Here is a 19,185-nt window from a genome sequence, read left to right on the forward strand (position 1 = left end):
TTTTTAGACATACTATTACGCAATAGATTACAGTATAATGTAAATATAACTTTTATATGCACTGGGAAACCAAAAAATTTGTGTGACTGGCTTTCTTGCAATATTCAGTTTATTGCTGCAGTCTGGAACCTAACCTGCAATATCTCCAAGGTCTGCCTTTAAATGTAAAAGCATCCTTTTAATATACTTTGGGAGTATTTTCAGGCTATACTCCCTAAACGCATTTACCGTTCTTCCTCTGACTACTGTTAGGATATTCTCTTTATCACTGATTTTAAGTCATTTGATTAGGATGTTCCTTGGTTTAGTTTTCTTTTTGTTATTTGTGCTTTGGGTTCTTTGGTCTTCTTGGATCTGTGGGTGTGTCATTCTCAGCAGATTTGGAAAAAATTTGGCCAGTTTTCTACAAATACTTTTTCTTGCTCATTCCTCCTCCCCTCACCTCCCCTATAGGGATTCTAATTACACATATATTTGGCCTTTTAAAGAAATCCACAACTCATTGATTCTCTGAGTTTTTGTTTTGTTTCATTTATTTGTCTTTTTTTTCTGTTTCTTTTTGGATAATTTCTATTGGTATGTCTTCAAATTCCCTAATCTTTTCTTCTGCAAATTCTAATCTGCCCTAATCCCATTCAGGATAATATTTATGTCTTCCATGTCTCTGCTTAACATATTATGTCTTTCTTCTAGTTTCTTGAACATATGAAAATAGTTACAATAATTGATTTAGTGTCCTTCACTATTAATTCTGTCATTTGTGTCAGTTCTAGCTCACTTTCAGTTGATTGGCTGTTCACCTTATTGTGGGTCATATTTTCCTGCTTCTTTGAGGTGCCAGGCATTATGAATTTTAACTTGTTTTGGATGTTACATATTTTTGTATTCTTTTTTTTTTAAATTTATTTATTTTGTTTATTTTTATTTTTGGCTGCGTTGGGTCTTGTTGCTGCACGCGGGCTTTCTCTAGTTGCAGCGAGCAGGGGCTACTCTTTGTTGCAGTGCACGGGCTTCTCATTGTGGTGGCTTCTCTTGTTGTGGAGCATGGGCTCTAGGTGTGCGGGCTTCAGTAGTTGTGGCACTTGGGCTCGGTGGTTGTGGCGTGTGGGCTCTAGAGCGCAGGCTCCGTAGTTGTGGCGCACGGGCTTAGTTGCTCCGCGGCATGTGGGATCTTCCCGGACCAGGGCTTGAACCCGTGTCCCCTGCATTGGCAGGCGGATTCTTAACCACAGCGCCACCAGGGAAGCTGTTATTTTTGTATTTTTGCGCTTTGTTCTGAGCCCCAAATTGCCCTCAGTTGGAAATTGCTGCTAACTGATACCCTGTAAATTATGAAGCTTTCCACTCTGGCATTTGGGAACAGGCACAATTCCGGGCCCCATGTGAGCCTCAGGCACTGTTTCTTCTAATCTTTTTGGCTAACATATCCCCCACCCCCACCCCACAACCCCCCCTCCCCACTTAAAGTAGTTTCTTCACGCATTCGTTAGTTAACACTCAACTGAATACTCAAGGGTGGCTCTGCACTGTGAACTCTAGCTGCCTTGGTTTCTCCAGATTACCAGCTTTGTTTTTTCAACTCAGAGAGGTCACTTTCCCTGTTCAGAGCCTTAGGCTTAAAATGGTAATCTCTGGCAATCTTAGGACTCACATAATTTGTTGTCCACCTCCCAGAAGTCACGGTGACTAATTGCCTGTTGTCCAGTGTCTTGAGAGTCTTTCTTACCTGTATTTTGTTCCATTTTGTAATTATGTCAAGGGGAAGGGCAAAACTGGTTCCTGTTACTCCATCTTGGCTGGAAGAGGAAGTTTAGTTTTCTTTGTAAAGTTTTACATTATTTGAAAATTACCATGTGACTAATCTCTCCTAACTTATCTGTTTCCTGTTTGATGTTTTGTGTGGATGTTCTTAAAGGATAACATATCTGAAAAACAAATAAAAACAGCTCTGAATAGAACAAGCTCTTTGATGCAGTCTGAACTTGCTCCAAAAGTTATTTTGTAAGTAACTTTGGAAAACATCAGGCTATTTGTTTACCCACATGTATCCTTATTATTCCTTGAAAGCACGAGCTCTTGCTCTCTCTTGCTCTCACTCTGTCTCTCATAACCTTAGTATGAGACTTGTTATTAAATTTTTGAAGATTAATGATAATACATAAAGGTCTTAGCATGTTGCCTGGCACATAATGGTTTTCAAATGTTTAAGGATACATATTCACAAAAGTTAAATAATTTGATTAAAATAAGCTATGATCCACTGAGGAAATACTTGAACTTCAGTGTGTCTGGTTCCAGCATGAGGTTATATTAAAATGAAATTTCAGAGCTATCCAGAGATGCAAATCTGCCGCCATGTGAGTTCTCCATCGTTGGTGATGTTTATGTGTAGACCATGCAACCTGGATGTTGTAGATAAGAGGCAGGCATAGTACAGCAGTTGAGCTAGATGATATTTATAAAAATACCTCTCACCCAGACAATGAAATTTTCAGAAGCTTCAATTGGTATTAAGTGTTGAACAGAATTTGGGCAAATGGAAATAATAATATTAAGGTAAAGACATTCCAGACTGAGATTGAAACAGTTTTTATGTTAGGCAACAAGAAGAAAGAGAGCAAAGCATGACTTTGTTAGAATCTAAGAAGAGTATTCTACAAAAGATTATGTTCTTTAAAGTGTCAGAAGTACTCTACAGTATAAACTTTTTCTGTATTTAACATATCTCATGGTACTGTGGTTTAAAAAGACTTCCTATTATGAATTTTAAGATTGATCATACTTTTAACTCTTTTGCCAAATTAGAATACTGAAAGTTCTGCTTTTTTTTTTAAATTTTTTTTTTTAATTTTTTTTAATTTATTTATTTTATTTATGACTGTGTTGGGTCTTCGTTTCTGTGCGAGGGCTTTCTCTAGTTGCAGCAAGTGGGGACCACTCTTCATCGCGGTGTGCGGGCCTCTCACCATCACGGCCTCTCTTGTTGCGGAGCACAGGCTCCAGATGCACAGGCTCAGTAGTTGTGGCTACGGGCCTAGTTGCTCCGCGGCATGTGGGATCTTCCCAGACCAGGGCTCGAACCCGTGTCCCCTGCATTGGCAGGCAGATTCTCAACCACTGCGCCACCAGGGAAGCCCCTGAAAGTTCTGCTTTTAATTATCACTTAGAAAAGTATATTTTTTATAATGTGGTACCTCAACTTATGTTTTGCAGGCAGAAGCAACAAATTACCCATCTGCATGAAAGAATAAGGGATAATGAATTACGAGCACAACATGCCATGTTAGGACATTACGTAAATTGTGAGGATTCTTATGTGGCTAGTTTGCAGGTAAGATTATAAAGGATTTTGTAGTCGATTTATTAGTAAAACATGTAAATTATATACTAAGCTTGTAAGATTAGGACATTTTTTGGAATTAATAATCTGTTCACATGGTTCGTATTTATATGTGTAGTGAAAGATGTCCAAGTGCTGTTTTCCATCTGTCCAGTTCACACCCTTTCCCCACACAAACGGGAGCTACTATTAACAGTTTCTAGTGTAGCCTTCCAGAGTTGACTTATATCACAACAAACACATATAAATGTATTTTATCCTCCTACCTTCAGAAAAAGTATCAAAATAAATACAGTATTCAACACCTTGCTTCTTTCCCTTAATATTATATAAAATTATATAAAATACAGTGATTATTTTCATATCATTACATAGGCAGCATCCCTTTCCTTTGCTTTTACAGCTGCTTGATTTCCCATTTTATGGAGACAGCATAATTTATTCAACCTGTCTCTACTTGTCAAAATTTGGGTTGTTTCTAGTTTGGGACTATTATACATAATCTTATAAAAGTGAAACGCTGTACTCATTAAACAATAACTCACCATTTCACTCCCCGACCCCTGGCAACTACCATTCTACTTCATGTCTCTATAATTTTTATTACTCCAGGTATCTCATGTTAAGTGGAATTATACAGTATTTGTCTTTTTTGTGACTAGCATATTTCACTTAGCATAATATCCTCAAGGTTCATCTGTGTTGTAGCATGTGTCAGAATTTCCTTCCTTTTTAAGGCTGAATAATATCCCATTTTATTTATACCACATTTTGCTTTTCCCCTCATCTTTCAATGGACACTTGGGCCGAATCCACATTTTAGCTATAGTGAATAATGCTGCTATGAACATTTTTTATATTATTTATATGAACATGGGTGTACAAATATCTCTTTGAGACCCTGCTTTCATTTCTTTTGAGTATACACCCAGAAATGGAATTGCTGGATCATATGGTAATTCTGTTTAATTTTTTGAGGAACTGCCACACCGTTTTACCACAGTGGAGGTACCATTTTGCATTCCCACCAACAGTGTACAAGTGTTCTAGTTTCTCCACATTGTCACCAACACTTGTTATTTTCTGGTTTTTGATAGTAACCATCCTGATGATATCTCATTGTAATTTTGATTTGCATTTTCCTAATGATTAATGATGTTGAGCATCTTCATGTGCTTATTGGCTACTTCTGTATCTTCTTTGGGGAAAGGTCTATTCAAGTCCTTTGCCCATTTTTAAATTGGACTTTTTGTTTTTTTCTTTATTGAGTTTTAGAGATTCTCTATATATTCTGGATATTAATGCTTTGTCAGATATATGATTTGCAAATATTTTTTCTCATTCTGTGGGTTGCCTTCTTATTCTGTTGATAGTCCTTTGTGTCTTTTCATGCACAAGATTTTTAAATTTTCACGAAGTCTGATTTGTCTACTTTTCTTTTATTGCCTGTGTCTTTGGTGTCATAAACCAAGAAATCATTACCAAATCCAGTGTCATGAAGCTTTTGCCACATGTTTTCTTCTAAGAGTTTTATAGTTTTAGGTCTTACATTTAGGTCTTAGATCCCTTACAAGTTAATTCTTGTATATGGTGTTAGGTAAGGGTCCAACTTCATTCTTTTTGCATGTGGATATCCAGTTTTCCCAGCATCATTTGTTGAAAAGACAATCTTTTCCCCATTGAATTGTCTTGTCAAAAGTCATTTGACCATATATGTGAGGGTTTATTTCTGGGTTCTCTATTCTATTCCATCAGTCTATATATGTCTCTCTTTATGCCAGTACCACACTGTTTTGATGACTGTAGCTTTGTAGAAAGTTTTGAAATCACAGAGTGTAAGTCCTCCTCTGTCCCCCTTTTTCAAGATTGTTTTGGTTATTTGTAGTCCCTTGAGATTCTATATGAATTTTAGGGTGGGTTTTTCTATTTATGCAAAAAAAATGTTATTGGGATTTTGATAGGGATTACATTTGAATCTGTAGATCACTTTGAGTAATATTGACATCTTAACAGTATTAAGTTTTTCAGTCCATGAGCATGGGATATATTTCCATTTATTTGTGTCATCTTCAGTTTCTTTCAGCAGTGTTTTTTAGTTTTCATTGTACAATTCTTTTACTTCTTCGGTTAAGTTACATCTTAAGTATTTTATTCTTCTTGATACTATTGTAGATGGAATTGTTTTCACAATTTCCTTTTCAGATCATTTATTATTAGTGTGTGTAGAGATGCAATTAAATTTTCTGTATTAACTTTGTATTCTGATACTTTGCTGAATCCATTCTTTTTTTTTTTTTTTAAATTTCTCCAGCTCAAACCCAGGAGGGTGGAGATACATTTTTTTAAAATATTTATTTAGTTATTTATTTGGTTGCACTGGGTCTTAGTTGTGGCAGGCGGGCTCCTTAGTTGTGACATGTAAACTCTTAGTTGCAGCATGCACATGGGATCTAGTTCCCTGACCAGGGATCAAACCCGGGGTGCCTGCATTGGGAGCATGGGGTCTTACCCACTGCGCCACAAGGGAAGTCCCTGAATCCATTCTTTATTGCTAAAGAATGTGTATGATCATATCATCTGTGAACAGTGATAATTTTACATCTTCCTTTTCAATTTGGATGCCTTTAATTTCTTTTTCTTGCCTAATTGTTCTAGCTAGAACTTCCAGTACTCTGTTCAATAGAAGTGTTGTAAGTGGGAATCCTTTTTCCTGATCTTAGAGGAGATGCTCTCAGTCTTTCACCATTGAGTATGATGTTTGCTGTGGGTTTTTTCTATATAGCTTTTATTATGTTGAGTAGTTTTCTTCTTTTCCTAGCTTTTTGTGTGTTTTTATCATAAAAGGGTGTCACATTTTGCTACATGCTCTTTTCAGCCTCAGTTGAGATGATTGTTTTTCTTTTTTCTTTCGTGCTCTTTTTGTGCTGTATAATAGCATTGATTGATTTTTGAATGTTAAACCATCCTTACATTCCAGGAATAAATCCCACTTAGTCATGGAGTATAATCCTTTTTATATACTGCTAAATTCAGTTTGCTAATATTTTGTTGAGGATTTTTATATCAGTGTTCAAAAGGGTCGTTGGTCTGTAGTTTTCGTGTAGTGTCTTCATCTGGCTTTGGTATCAGAATAATGCTGACCTCAGAATGGGTTAGCAAATGTTCCATCCTCTTCCAGTTTTTAGAAAAGTTTGAGAAAGATAGATATTAGTTCTTCTTTAAATGTTTGGTAGAATTTGCCAGTGAAGCCATCAGGTTCAGGGCTAGGGCTTTTCTTTGTTTGGAGTTTTTTTTTTTTTTTAAGAAATTCACGTTCTTTTATTTATTTATTTATTTATTTATGACTGTGTTGAGTCTTCGTTTCTGTGCGAGGGCTTTCTCTAGTTGCGGCAAGTGGGGACCACTCTTCATCGCGGTGCGCGGGCCTCTCACCATCACGGCCTCTCTTGTTGCGGAGCACAGGCTCCAGACGCGCAGGCTCAGTAATTGTGGCTCACGGGCCCAGTTGCTCCGTGGCATGTGGGATCTTCCCAGACCAGGGCTCGAACCCGTGTCCCCTGCATTGGCAGGCAGATTCTCAACCACTGCGCCACCAGGGAAGCCCTGTTTGGAGATTTTTGATTACTGATTCAATCTCCTTACTAGTTGTAGGTCTACTCAGATTTTCTACTTCTTCATGATTTAGTGTTAGTAGGTTTTGCTTCTAGGAATCCGCCATTTCATCTAGTTTTTCCAATTTGTTGAACAGTTAATTCTTTATACTACTCTTTTATAATCCTTTTTTTGATAGAATCGATATTGTCTCCATTTAAATTTCTAATTTTAGTAATTTGAGTCTTCTTTTTTTCTTAGGCCATCTAGGAAAAGGTTTGTTAATTTTGTTCTTTTCAAAGAACCAACTGTTGGTTTCATTTATTTTCTCTATTATTTTTCTATTCTTTATTTCATTTATCTCTGCTGTAATCTTTATTTTCTTCCTTCTGATAGCTTTGGATTTAGTTTGTTCTTCTTTTTCCAGTTCCTTATGTTGTAAAGTTACATTGTTGATTTGAGATCTTTTTCTTGTTTTCTCCATATGGATTTAATATGTATTTCTCCTAAGACTGATGTTGAACTTCTTTTTATATATTTAAGACCCATTCATGTTTCTTTTTCTGTGAATTGTTTTCTCGTATTTTTTGCTTATTTTTTCTGTATTGGTTTTTTTGCTTATGGATTTTATGAACCCTTTAATGGAAAAAAGTTAGTTTCTTTTACATATAATTTGATTTGAAAATGCATTTTCTGAATTGTTGTAATATTTTCATTCTATTTATATCATTTTCTCATTTTTTTCCTTTATCTATTGTTTTCTACCATGAAGTCTCTCTAATTCTGATGAGTATTTTATAAATAAACCATTTTGGAAATGAACCCATTTAACAAACAGTTATTAAACATCCACTGTGCTAAATTCTGAGGTCACAAAAGTGAAAAATAGTTCCTGCCTTCATGAATCTCAAACTATAAAGGGAGAGACCATATAGGTAAACACATTTACCCAATCCTTAAAAATTTATTATGATTCCTATAGATTAGGCATTGTCTAGGTACTAGGAATAGAAATGTGAATGAGATTGGTTTTGTCCTTGAGAGTACAGTCTAATGGGAACACAGACATAGGGTCTATGACACCTCATAACAAAATTTATATGGCCAGAAGGACTACTTTCTCAAATTATTACTGTTTTTAAGAATTGTCCTTAATATTTGTTTTTATATATTTCTATGTAAACTTTATAATTGGCTTGTTTATTTACAAAAAGAAGAAAAACCATTGGCAGATTACTTAATGGTGGTATGTACTTCTGTTTGGTCACTTTCATTAATATCTTTATTCCTAGAATTTAAAAAAATCAACTTAAGTGGAATTTTTTCCCCCATTATATTTTCAAACTTGTAGTTTTATTAAAGGCATTGTTATATTAAAATCGGGACATATTAAAGACCAAATAGCTATCAGACTTACTTGAGGCAGAGGCACTTAACAGAGATTCCAGCTTGTTTATCATACTTCAGTTACTAATGTATCAAATACCTTGTTATTATGTGGTTTCATCTTCAAGTTCCATCACATGATAGCAAGGCTCTGTCATACTGAGATTAACAGTGTACAGTTATTCGAAAGTGGTATTTCTATACTACTTAAGTAGTATAAGTTGCTTTGATAAGGGTATTTTAATAGAACCATGCAGTTTCTCCTTATAACTTTATTATTCTGAATAAAGGTTTTACTTGAATTATGCAATTATTATTATATTACCAAAAGCATTTAAAACTTACATTATCTGCAAGCTGAAGAAAATGTTTTTTGACACAGCATCAGGCCAGAAGAGGGCTCTCTAAGTCAGTCTGAAAGGACAGATAGAAATATCTGGAAAGGTAAGGAAAATGGACTGCTAAAAATATTAGAAGAATTTTAAATTATGTGGGGAATTAAAATATTGTTGAGAAATTCATTTTAAAAATAAGTGCAATTAATAAAAGGAAATACAAGGAAAACCCTAAGTATTAAATGGATATGATAAATATATAAGATAAACTTTTTTCCAGGAGATTGATACAGAGAGTGGATAAAACAGCAAAAGTTTAGGAGAAACAACTAATAAGATAATAAAATTTTCTTTAGTGAAGGAATTTTTTTGGCATGTGAATAGTGTTTTTATTTTTCTTCACTTTTTCATTGAACAGATTTGACATGTAATATGGTGTAAGTTTAAGGTGTGTGGCATGTTACTTTGATACATTTGTATGTAATATGATTGCTATTGTGGTATTTATCACATTACATAACTATATATAGTACGATATAATTGTCTGTATTCATTACACTGTGCATTAGGTTTTTATGGCATATTTACTACTTGTTAAAGTTTTACCCTTAAACACCATCACTCTTATCCCCTGTGGGAGCTCCCCCCTCCCCATCCCTGGTAAGGAGGTACTCTTATGTTTTTTACAGGTTTAACTTTTTTAGATTCCACATATAAATGGTATCATACAATACTTGCCTTTCTCTGATTTATCTCACTTAGCATAATGTGCTCAAGGTCTATCCATGTTGTCTCAAATGGAAGATATCCTCCTTTCTCATGGCTGAGTAATATTCCATTGTGTGTTACATCTTTTGTCGATTCATCTGTTGATGGGCGTTGGGCTGTTTCCATACCTTGGCTGTTGTGAATAATGCTGTGATAACCATGAGGGGCGCATGTATCTTGTAGAAATCCTGTTTTCATTTCCTTTGGGTATATGCCCAGAGATGGAATTGCTGGATCGCATGGTACATTTGTCTTTTATTTTTTTGAGGAGCCTTCATATTCTTTTCTGTAGTGGCCACACCAATTTACATTCCCACCAACCAAGTTTAAGGGTTCCCTTTCCACGACATCCTCACCAGCACTTGTTGTCTTTTGTCTTCTTTGTGATAGCCATTCTAATAGGTGGGAGGTAAGATCTCATTTTGGTTTTGATTTGCATTTCCCTAATGATTAATGATGTTGAGCATTTTTTCATGTGTCTGTTGGCCATTTTGATGTCCTCTTTGGAAAAACATCTATTTAGTTCTTCTGCCTGTTTTTTAATAGATTGTTTTTTGAGTTGAATGAGTTTTTAATATATTTTGGATATTAACCCCTTATATGATACAGGGTTTGCAAAATGTTCTCCCATTCTATAGGTTGTCTTTTCATTCTGTTAACTGTTTCTTTTGCTGTACAGAAGCTTTTGAGTTTGATTAGTCTCATTTGTTGAGTTTTGCTTTTGTTGTTTGTCCTTTTGGCATCATGTCAAAATCATTGCCAAGACAAATATTGATGAGCTTCTTCCCTATATTTTCTTCTAGCAGTTTTATGGTATCGGGTCTTACGTTTAAGTCTTTGGTCCATTTTGAGTTAATTTTTGTGAGTGATATGAGATAGGGGTCCAGTTTCATTGTTCTGCATGTGTTTCTCCAGTTTTCCCAGCACCATACCCATTGAGTATTCTTGGCTCCTTGTTGAATATTAGTTGACCTTGTATTCTGGTGTTTAATTCTGGGCTCTCTGTTGTGTTTCATTGGTCAATGTGTTTATTTTTGTGCCAGTACCAAACTGTTTTTATTACTATGGCTTTGTAGTGTAGTTTGGAATCTAGAAGTGTAATGCCTCTGGTTTTGTTCTTTTTTCTCAGTATGGCTTTGGCTGTCCAGGGTCTTTTTAGGGTTGTTCTATTTCTGTGAAGAACAACAAAGGAATTTTTTCCTTGGATTTATGAACATTATTTTTTGTGCACAACATTTTGTATGTGCACATTTTTTGGGTCCATACTTGTTCATCTTAATTCCCTAGTATACTTAAAAAGTGGGGGGGCTTCCCTGGTGGTGCAGTGGTTAAGAATCCACCTGCCAGTGCAGGGGACACGGGCTCAAGCCCTGGTCTGGGAAGATCCCACATGCCGTGGAGCAACTAAGCCCATGTGCCACAACTGCTGAGCCTGTGCTCCAGAGCCCGCGAGCCACAGCTACTGAAGCCTGTGCACCTAGAGCCTGTGCTCTGCAATGGGAGAAGCCACCACAATGAGAAGCCCACGCACCTCAATGAAGAGTAGTCCCCGCTCACTGCAACTAGAGGAAGCCCACACGCAGCAATAAGGACCCAACTCAGCCAAAAATAAATAAATAAAATAAATAATTTTTTTTAAAAGGGAATTATACTTTTACTATTCTGTATATTCTAGGTTTAAAAAACATATTTTTGAAATAAAATGACTTTTTAATTAATTTATAGATGAAAAACATTATTGAGAAGTAACTTCTATTTGCCTATTAAAAACTGAATAACCTTACAATCAAAATGAACTAGACATTGCTAAGTCTCATAGGCAGAAAATGAGAACCAGGTCTTTATCCTAAAATCCAAACTTCCTAGGTTGTTTCAGTAGTAGAATTGGTAGAACCAAGGAGTAATTTGTACTTATAATGCCTTAAACCAAAATTTTAACCTGTGGTTAACAGGCTTGCATGGAAAAACCCCAACTGTGAAAGACCCTTTTTCCTTTTGTTAAAAACTGAAGACGAAAGAGAATTCTTCTTTTGAAAGACCAATTAAATAATGGTTATTCTTTTTAAGCTTTATTGATGCATCATTCCTTTTTTCTTCCCATTTATATCATTTTTTTCTATTCCTTTTTCCTTCAGCTGTTTTTTTCTACTACCAAGTCCTTTGGTTCTAATGAACATTTTATAAATGAGTCCCACCTTTGCAAAGGAACTTATTGAACAGAACATGAACACCTAATGTGTTAAATACTGGGCCCACAGAAGTGAAGAACAGTTTCTGTCTTCATGGAACTTGAAGTTCACAAAGGGAGACTATATCAAAAAACATGTTTATCCATTTCTTCAAAAATTATGTTTACTATGGATAAGGCACCATTTAGGCTCTAGTAATACGTGAATGAAGTTGGTCTTTCCCTCATAGTGTGTACAATCTAATGAGGAACACAGATAAACATCAGACAATTGCCGTATGTTGGAGGTGCCCAAGAAGGATATATTTGAAGAGCTATGGGCACCCGTACTAAGAACATATAAACCAGCCTTCCAAAGGTCAGGTCAAGCTTCCCATAGGAAGGGATATCTAGTCCAAGAACCTGATGGATTAAAAGAAAATAGCCAGAAGAAGGAGGTAGCAGAATAGTGTTTGAGGCATAGTATACTGCATGCAGACAGGCTTAAAGGCAAGAAAGGAGGTAATCATTTGGAAACTACAAATTATTCTGTAAGGATGAAGTATATAATGAGAGAAGAGTAGTGGTTAAGAGATGTGGTTGAAGAGGTAAGCAGGGGTCAAGTTGTATCAAAGGCTTGAGAAGTAAGGGCTCCATTTGTCTCCAATTTAGGGACAATTCCAGTCAATGTCTGTTGAATTAGCATAATTATTAATAGCACCCTCTTTCACTCACCCAGATATCTTAGTTTGGTTATTCCAATGGCATAATAGAGACTGGATTTAAGATGGATGGTATTGGAGACAGGGAAACAGTCTGGAGGCTATCTCAATAATCTAAAAGTTAAGTGAATACCTGCATTTTAAAACAATGTTGGTCAGGATGAAAGGAAGAGTACTTATTAAACATCTGTGTGACCAAGCATGGGCTAGATGTAGTGACATTAACGTGGTGAGAGAGATAATTGCCTAGTTTCAGATGGGTGAAGTTGATTGGTTTACACTGTCAATGACCAGGATAGAGACTACTCCATTAGGAATAGGTTTAGAAGAGAAAAATAATGAGTTCAGCTTATGTATTATAAATTTGGGACTGAGATGAAGAATGAGGTTGGATTCCTGGGTAGAGGTCTGAGGGAGAGATTAGAGATTCAGGAGTTGTCCATCTACCTGGGTAGTTGTTGGATCCTTGGGCATGATCTGGTGTTGCAGGGAGTGAAGAAAATGGGATTCAGAAGTAAAGACAGGAACAGTAGTGTTCTACAGGGTAGTAGAAGAGCACAACTTGTGAAGGAGAATGGGAGGTGGTGTGGGGTATTGTCATAGAAATGAAGGGAAGAAAGGCTTTCTCCAGAATGAGTGGTTGTTTGACACTAGAGAAAGTAGGTATAAAGGCTGAAAACATCTTATTAAATGTAGAAATTAAAGCTCTTCGGCTTCAGTCTTCTCTGTCTGCTTAATTTCATCTAGAGGTTCAGCTACAGCTCGTCTTGCTGCAAAACAAATTTCCGTAGTGCAAATGTGCTCATACACAAATGATAAATAGGAGAACGATGTCAGCATAGTTTTCAAGTCTCACTGGTTCATCTGTGGCTTTGTTTTGTTTTGTTTTCTAGGCAAGGGGAGTTAGAATAATGGGCGTAAAATTAGTTTTTGGCAGGCTGTAAAAAAGACCTAGGCTCACCTATTGCATTGGCAGCAGAAGCCTCTTCAAGCTTCATTTAAAGAAAATTATGAGTGCCTGTCCTTCCTTGAGAGATGCACTTCCTCTGCTAGTGGTTTTCAATTCATGGCAGGTTATATTGCCTCCTGCCCATCTGGATGGCTGTCCCTCTATTACAGAGTTCTACCTTCATCATCTCAACACCCACCAGACCTGCTCTGATCAAAGCGACACCAGCATTTTGGCTGTATTTAATATCAACCGTGGCTGCCTGCCCAGAATGTTCAACTTACTCCCTGGTTACTGTCTTCATTAGTGATCTGCTATAAAGTTGGATAGGTTTTGAGTGGATTATTCATATTCTTAACTTTTCCATAAGCCCTATTATTTTTAGTTCATAATTTTCTAGTGGTTTTCCACTAATGTGTATATTTAATTGTAATAAAAACACCTTTATTAACTTTTTTGTAAAATTAGTAATGTATATAGTTTAGGGAACTTTTAGGTTCACAGCAAAATTGAGCAGTAAGTACAGAGAATTCCCATGCTGTGTTCCCCATACACCCACAGCCTCCTCCACTATTGACATCTTGTATCACAGGGTACATTATTACAGTTGAACCTATATTGACATGTCGTTATTACCCAAAGGCCATAGTTTACACTGGGGTTTGTTCACACTTGGTGTTGTACATTCTGTGGGTTTGGGCAAATATATAATGACCTGTCTCCACCATTCTAGTATCATACAGAATAGTTTCACTGCCCTAAAAATCTGTGTACTCTGCCTGTCCTGCCTCCCTCCCCCTTAACGTCTGGCAACAACTAATCTTTTTAGTGTCTCTAGTTTTGTCTTTTCCAGAATGTCCTATAGTTGGAATATAGCCTTTCAGATTGGCTTCTTTTGCTTAGTAATACACATTAAAGTTTCCTCTATGTCTTTTCATGTATTGATGGCTCATTTCTTTTTAGCACTGAATAATACTCCATTGTCTGGATGTACCACACTTTATTTATCCATTCACCTACTGAAGGAGATTTTAGTTGATACCAAGTTTTGGCAGTTGTGAATAAAGCTGCTAATAACATGCGTGTGCAGATTTTTGTGTAGGCATAAGTTTTCACTTCCTTTGGATAAATATCAAGGGATATGATTATGGATCATGTGGTAAAAGTATGTTTAGTTTTTAAGTAACTGCCAAACTGTTCCAAAGTGACTATACCACTTTGCATTCCCACTAGCAATGAGTGAAAGTTCCATATCTTCACCAGCATTTGATATTGTCAGTGTTTTGGATTTGGGCCATTCTAACAGGTGTATAGTGGTAGCTCATTGTTGTTTTAATTTGCAATTCCCTAAAGACGTATGATGTTAAACACCTTTTCATATGCTTATTTGCCATCTGTATATTTTCTTTGAGGTGTTTGTTCAGATCTTTTGCCCCTTTTAAATTGTGGTGTATGTTTTTTTATTATTTAATTTGAGTGCTTTGTATATTTTGGATACAAGTTCTTTATCAGATGTGTCTTTTGCAAATATTTTCTTCCAGTATGTGGGTTGTCTTTTCATTCTCTTGATATTGTCTTTTGCATAGCAGAAAATTTTAATGAAGTCCAGCTTATCAGTTGTTTATTTTATGGATCATGCCTCTTGGCAGTGTATCTAAAAGTCATTGCCATATCCAAGGTCATCTGAGTTTTCTCCTATGTTATCGTTTTTTTTTTTTTAACATCTTTATTGGAGTATAATTGCTTTACAGTGTTGTGTTAGTTTCTGCTGTATAACAGAGTGAATCAGCTATATGCATACATATATCCCCATATCGCCTCCCCCTTGCATCTCCGTCCCACCCTCCTTATCCCACTGCTCTAGGTGGTTGCAAAGCACGGAGCTGATCTCCCTGTGCCATGCAGCTGCTTTCCACTAGCTATCTATTTTACATTTGGTAGTGTATATATGTCAGTGCCACTCTCTTACTTCGTCCCAGCTTACCCTTCCCCCTCCCCATGTCCTCAAGTCCATTCTCTACGTCTCTGTCTTTATTCCTGTCCTGCCCCTAGTTTCATCAGAACCATTTTTTTTTTTTAGATTCCATATATATGTGTTAGCATATAGTATTTGGTTTTCTCTTTCTGACTTACTTCACTCTGTATGACAGACTGTAGGTCCATCCACTACATCACTACAAATAACTCAGTTTCATTTCTTTTTATGGCTGAGTAATATTCCATTGTATATATGTGCCACATCTGCTTTATCCATTCATCTGTCGATGGACATTTAGGTTGCTTCCATGACCTGGCTATTGTAAATGCTTGATATGATTTCAGTTTTCTTAAATTTACTGAGGCTTGATTTGTGACCCAAGATGTGATCTATCCTGGAGAATGTGCTGTGCACACTTGTGAAGAAAGTGTAATCTGCTGTTTTTGGATGGAATGTCCTATAAATATCAATTAAATCTGTCTGGTCTATTGTGTCGTTTAAAGCTTGTATTTCCTTATTAACTTTCTGTTTGGATGATCTGTCCATTGGTGTAAGTGAGGTGTTAAAGTCCCCCACCATTACTGTGTTACTGTCGATTTCCTCTTTTGTAGCTGTTAGCAGTTGCCTTATGTATTGAGGTGCTCCTATGTTGGGTGCATATATATTTATAATTGTTATACCTTCGTCTTGGATTGGTCCCTTGATCACTGTGTAGTGTCCTTCCTTGTCTCTTGTAACATTCTTTATTTTAAAGTCTATTTTATCTGATATGAGGATTGCTACTCCAGCTTTCTTCTGATTTCCATTTGCATGGAATATCTTTTTCCATCCCTTCACTTTCAGTCTGTATGTGTCCCTAGGTCTGAAATGGGTCTCTTGTAGACAGCATATATATGGGTCTTGTTTTTGTATCCATTTAGTGAGCCTGTGTCTTTTGGTTGGAGCATTTAATCCATTCACATTTAAGGTCATTATCTATATGTATGTTCCTATGACCATTTTCTTAATTGTTTTGGGTTTGTTTTTGTAGGTCCTTTTCTGCTCTTGTGTTTCCCACTTAGAGAAGTTTCTTTAGCATTTGTTTTAGAGCTGGTTTGGTGGTGCTGAATTCTCTTAGCTTTTGCTTGTCTCTGAAGCTTTTGATTTCTCCATCGAATCTGCATGAGATCCTTGCTGGGTAGAGTAATCTTGGTTGTAGGTTCTTCCCTTTCATCACTGTAAGTATATCATGCCACTCCCTTCTGGCTTGTAGAATTTCTGCTGAGAAATCAGCTGTTAACCTTATGGGAGTTCCCTTGTATGTTATTTGTCGTTTTTCCCTTGCTGCTTTCAATAATTTTTCTTTGTCTTTAATTTTTGCCACTTTGATTACTATGTGTCTCGGCGTGTTTCTCCTTGGGTTTATCCTGTATGGGACTCTCTGTGCTTCCTGAACTTGGGTGGCTATTTCCTTTCTCATGTTAGGGAAGTTTTCAACTGTAATCTCTTCAAATATTTTCTCTGGTCCTTTCTCTCTCTCTTCTCCTCTGGGACCCCTATAATGCGAATGTTGTTGCATTTAATGTTGTCCCAGAGGTCTCTTAGGCTGTCTTCATTTCTTTTCATTCTTTTTTCTTTATTCTGTTCCACAGCAGTGAATTCCACCATTCTGTCTTCCAGGTCACTTATCCGTTCTGCCTCAGTTATTCTGCTATTGATTCCTTCTAGTGTAGTTTTCATTTCAGTTATTGTATTGTTCATCTCTGTTTGTTTGTTGTTTAATTCTTCTAGGTCTTTGTTAAACATTGCTTGCATCTTCTCGATCTTTGCCTCCATTCTTTTTCCGAGGTCCTGGATCATCTTCATTATCATTATTCTGAATTCTTTTTCTGGAAGGTTGCCTATCTCCACTTCTTTAGTTGTTTTTTGGGGTTTTATCTTGTTCCTTCATCTGGTACCTAGCCCTCTGCTTTTTCCTCTTGTCTGTCTTTCTGTGAATGTGGTTTTTGTTCCACAGGCTGCAGGATTGTAGTTTTTCTTGCTTCTGCTGTCTGCCCTCTGGTGGATGAGGCTATCTAAGAGGTTTGTGCAAGTTTTGTGATGGGAGGGACTGGTGGTGGGTAGAGCTGACTGTTGCTCTGGTGGGCAGAGCTCAGTAAAACTTTAATCTGCTTGACTGCTGATGGGTGGGGCTGGGTTCCCTCCCTGTTGGTTGTTTGGCCTGAGGCAACCCAACACTGGAGCCTACCTGGCTCTTTGGTGGGGCTAATGGCAGACTCTGGGAGGGCTCATGCCAAGGAGTACTTCCCAGAACTTCTGCTGCCAGTGTCCTTGTTCCCACGGTGAGCCACAGCCACCCCCCCGCCTCTGCAGGAGATTCTCCAACACTAGCATGTAGGTCTGGGTCAGTCTCCTATGGGGTCACTGCTCCTTCCCCTGTGTCCCGATGCGCACACTACTTTGTGTGTGCCCTCCAAGAGTGGAGTCTCTGTTTCCCCCAGTCTTGTCGAAGTCCTGTAATCAAATCCCGCTAGCCTTCAAAGTCTGATTCTCCAGGAATTCCTCCTTCAATTGCCGGAACCCCAGGTTGGGAAGCCTGACGTGGGGCTCAGAACCTTCACTCCAGTGGTTGGACTTCTGTGGTATAAGTGTTCTCCAGTTTGTGAGTCACCCACCCAGCAGTTACGGGATTTGATTTTATTGTGATTGCGCCCCTCCTACCTTCTCATTGTGGCTTCTCCTTTGTCTTTGAATGTGGGGTATCTTTTTTGGTGAGTTCCAGTGTCTTCATGTCGATGATTGTTCAGCAGTTAGTTGTGATTCCGGTGCTCTCACAAGAGGGAGTGAGAGCACGTCCTTCTACTCTGCCATCTTGAACCAGTCTCTAGTTCATTTTTGTGGAGGGTGTAAGGTCTGTGTCTAGAATCTTTTTTTTTTTTTTTTTTTGCATGTGGATGTTCAGTTGTTCTAGTATCATTTGTTGAAAAGACTGATTTTGCTCCACTGTACTGCCTTTGCCCTTTTGTCAGTAGATTGGTTGACTGTATTTGTGTGGATCTATTTCTGGGCTCTGCATTCTGTTCCATTGACCTGTTTGTTTGTTCTTTCCCCAGTACCACACATTCTTGATTACTGTAGCTTTACTGTAAGTCTTGAAGTCAGGGTGGCAGTCCTCCATCTTAGTTGGTTCATCTCCTTAAGTATTCTGTTGCCCATTCTGGAGCTTTTGTTTTTCCATATAAACTTTAGAATCAGCTTGTCACTATCCACAAAATAACTTGCTGGGATTTTTATTGAAATTGCATCGAATCTATAGATCAAGTTGGGAAGAACTTGACATCTTGACAATACTGAGTCTGTCCATGAACAGGGAATATCTTTTCATTTATTTGGTCCTTCTTTGATATCTTTGATCAGAGTTTTGTAGTATTCCTTGTATAGATCTTGTATATACACATTTTGTTAGATTTATACTATTATGTTTTTGGGGGTGCTAATGTAAATGGTAATGTGTTTTTAGTTTCAAATTACACCTGTTCATTGCTGTTATATAGGAAAGAAAGTGCCTGACTTTCATATATTTCACTCCACTCTGTTTTTGCTTGCATGGCTTCTGAAAAGTTGTATAAAGCTTTTATCTTTTCCTGTCTATAGGCAAGGTATTTTCTCCTCTGGTTTCTTTCACAATTTTTTTAATCTTTGATTTTCAAAAATTTAAATATGATATGCTTAAGTGTAGTTTTTGGGCATTTATTCTGCTTGGTGTTCTCTGAGCTTCCTGGATCTGAGGTGTGGTATGTGACCATTTGGGGAAATTCTCAAATCATATTGTTTAAAATATTGCTGTTTTCTTTCTCTCTTTTCCTTGTGGTGTTCCCATAAGATGTATATTACAACTTTTGTAGTTATCTCATGACTCTTGGATATTCTGTTCTATTTTTTCCAATCTTTTTCCTCTTTGCTCTTAAGT

At 37.0% G+C, this 19,185-nt stretch overlaps 1 protein-coding gene across 2 annotated transcripts in view; it reads left to right on the top strand.

Annotated features, from left to right (window-relative positions):
* Positions 1 to 19,185, top strand: part of CEP85L (centrosomal protein 85 like) — a 156,370-nt gene that overhangs the window by 94,044 nt on the left and 43,141 nt on the right. For both annotated transcript variants that reach the window (XM_068550948.1, XM_068550947.1), the window contains exon 5: positions 3,214 to 3,331. In XM_068550948.1, coding sequence (XP_068407049.1) covers positions 3,214 to 3,331 — 118 coding nt within the window. The remainder of the gene's footprint in view (positions 1 to 3,213; positions 3,332 to 19,185) is intronic.

This window comes from Eschrichtius robustus, chromosome 9 (assembly GCF_028021215.1).
Source record: "Eschrichtius robustus isolate mEscRob2 chromosome 9, mEscRob2.pri, whole genome shotgun sequence".
NCBI classification, from domain to species: domain Eukaryota; kingdom Metazoa; phylum Chordata; class Mammalia; order Artiodactyla; family Eschrichtiidae; genus Eschrichtius; species Eschrichtius robustus.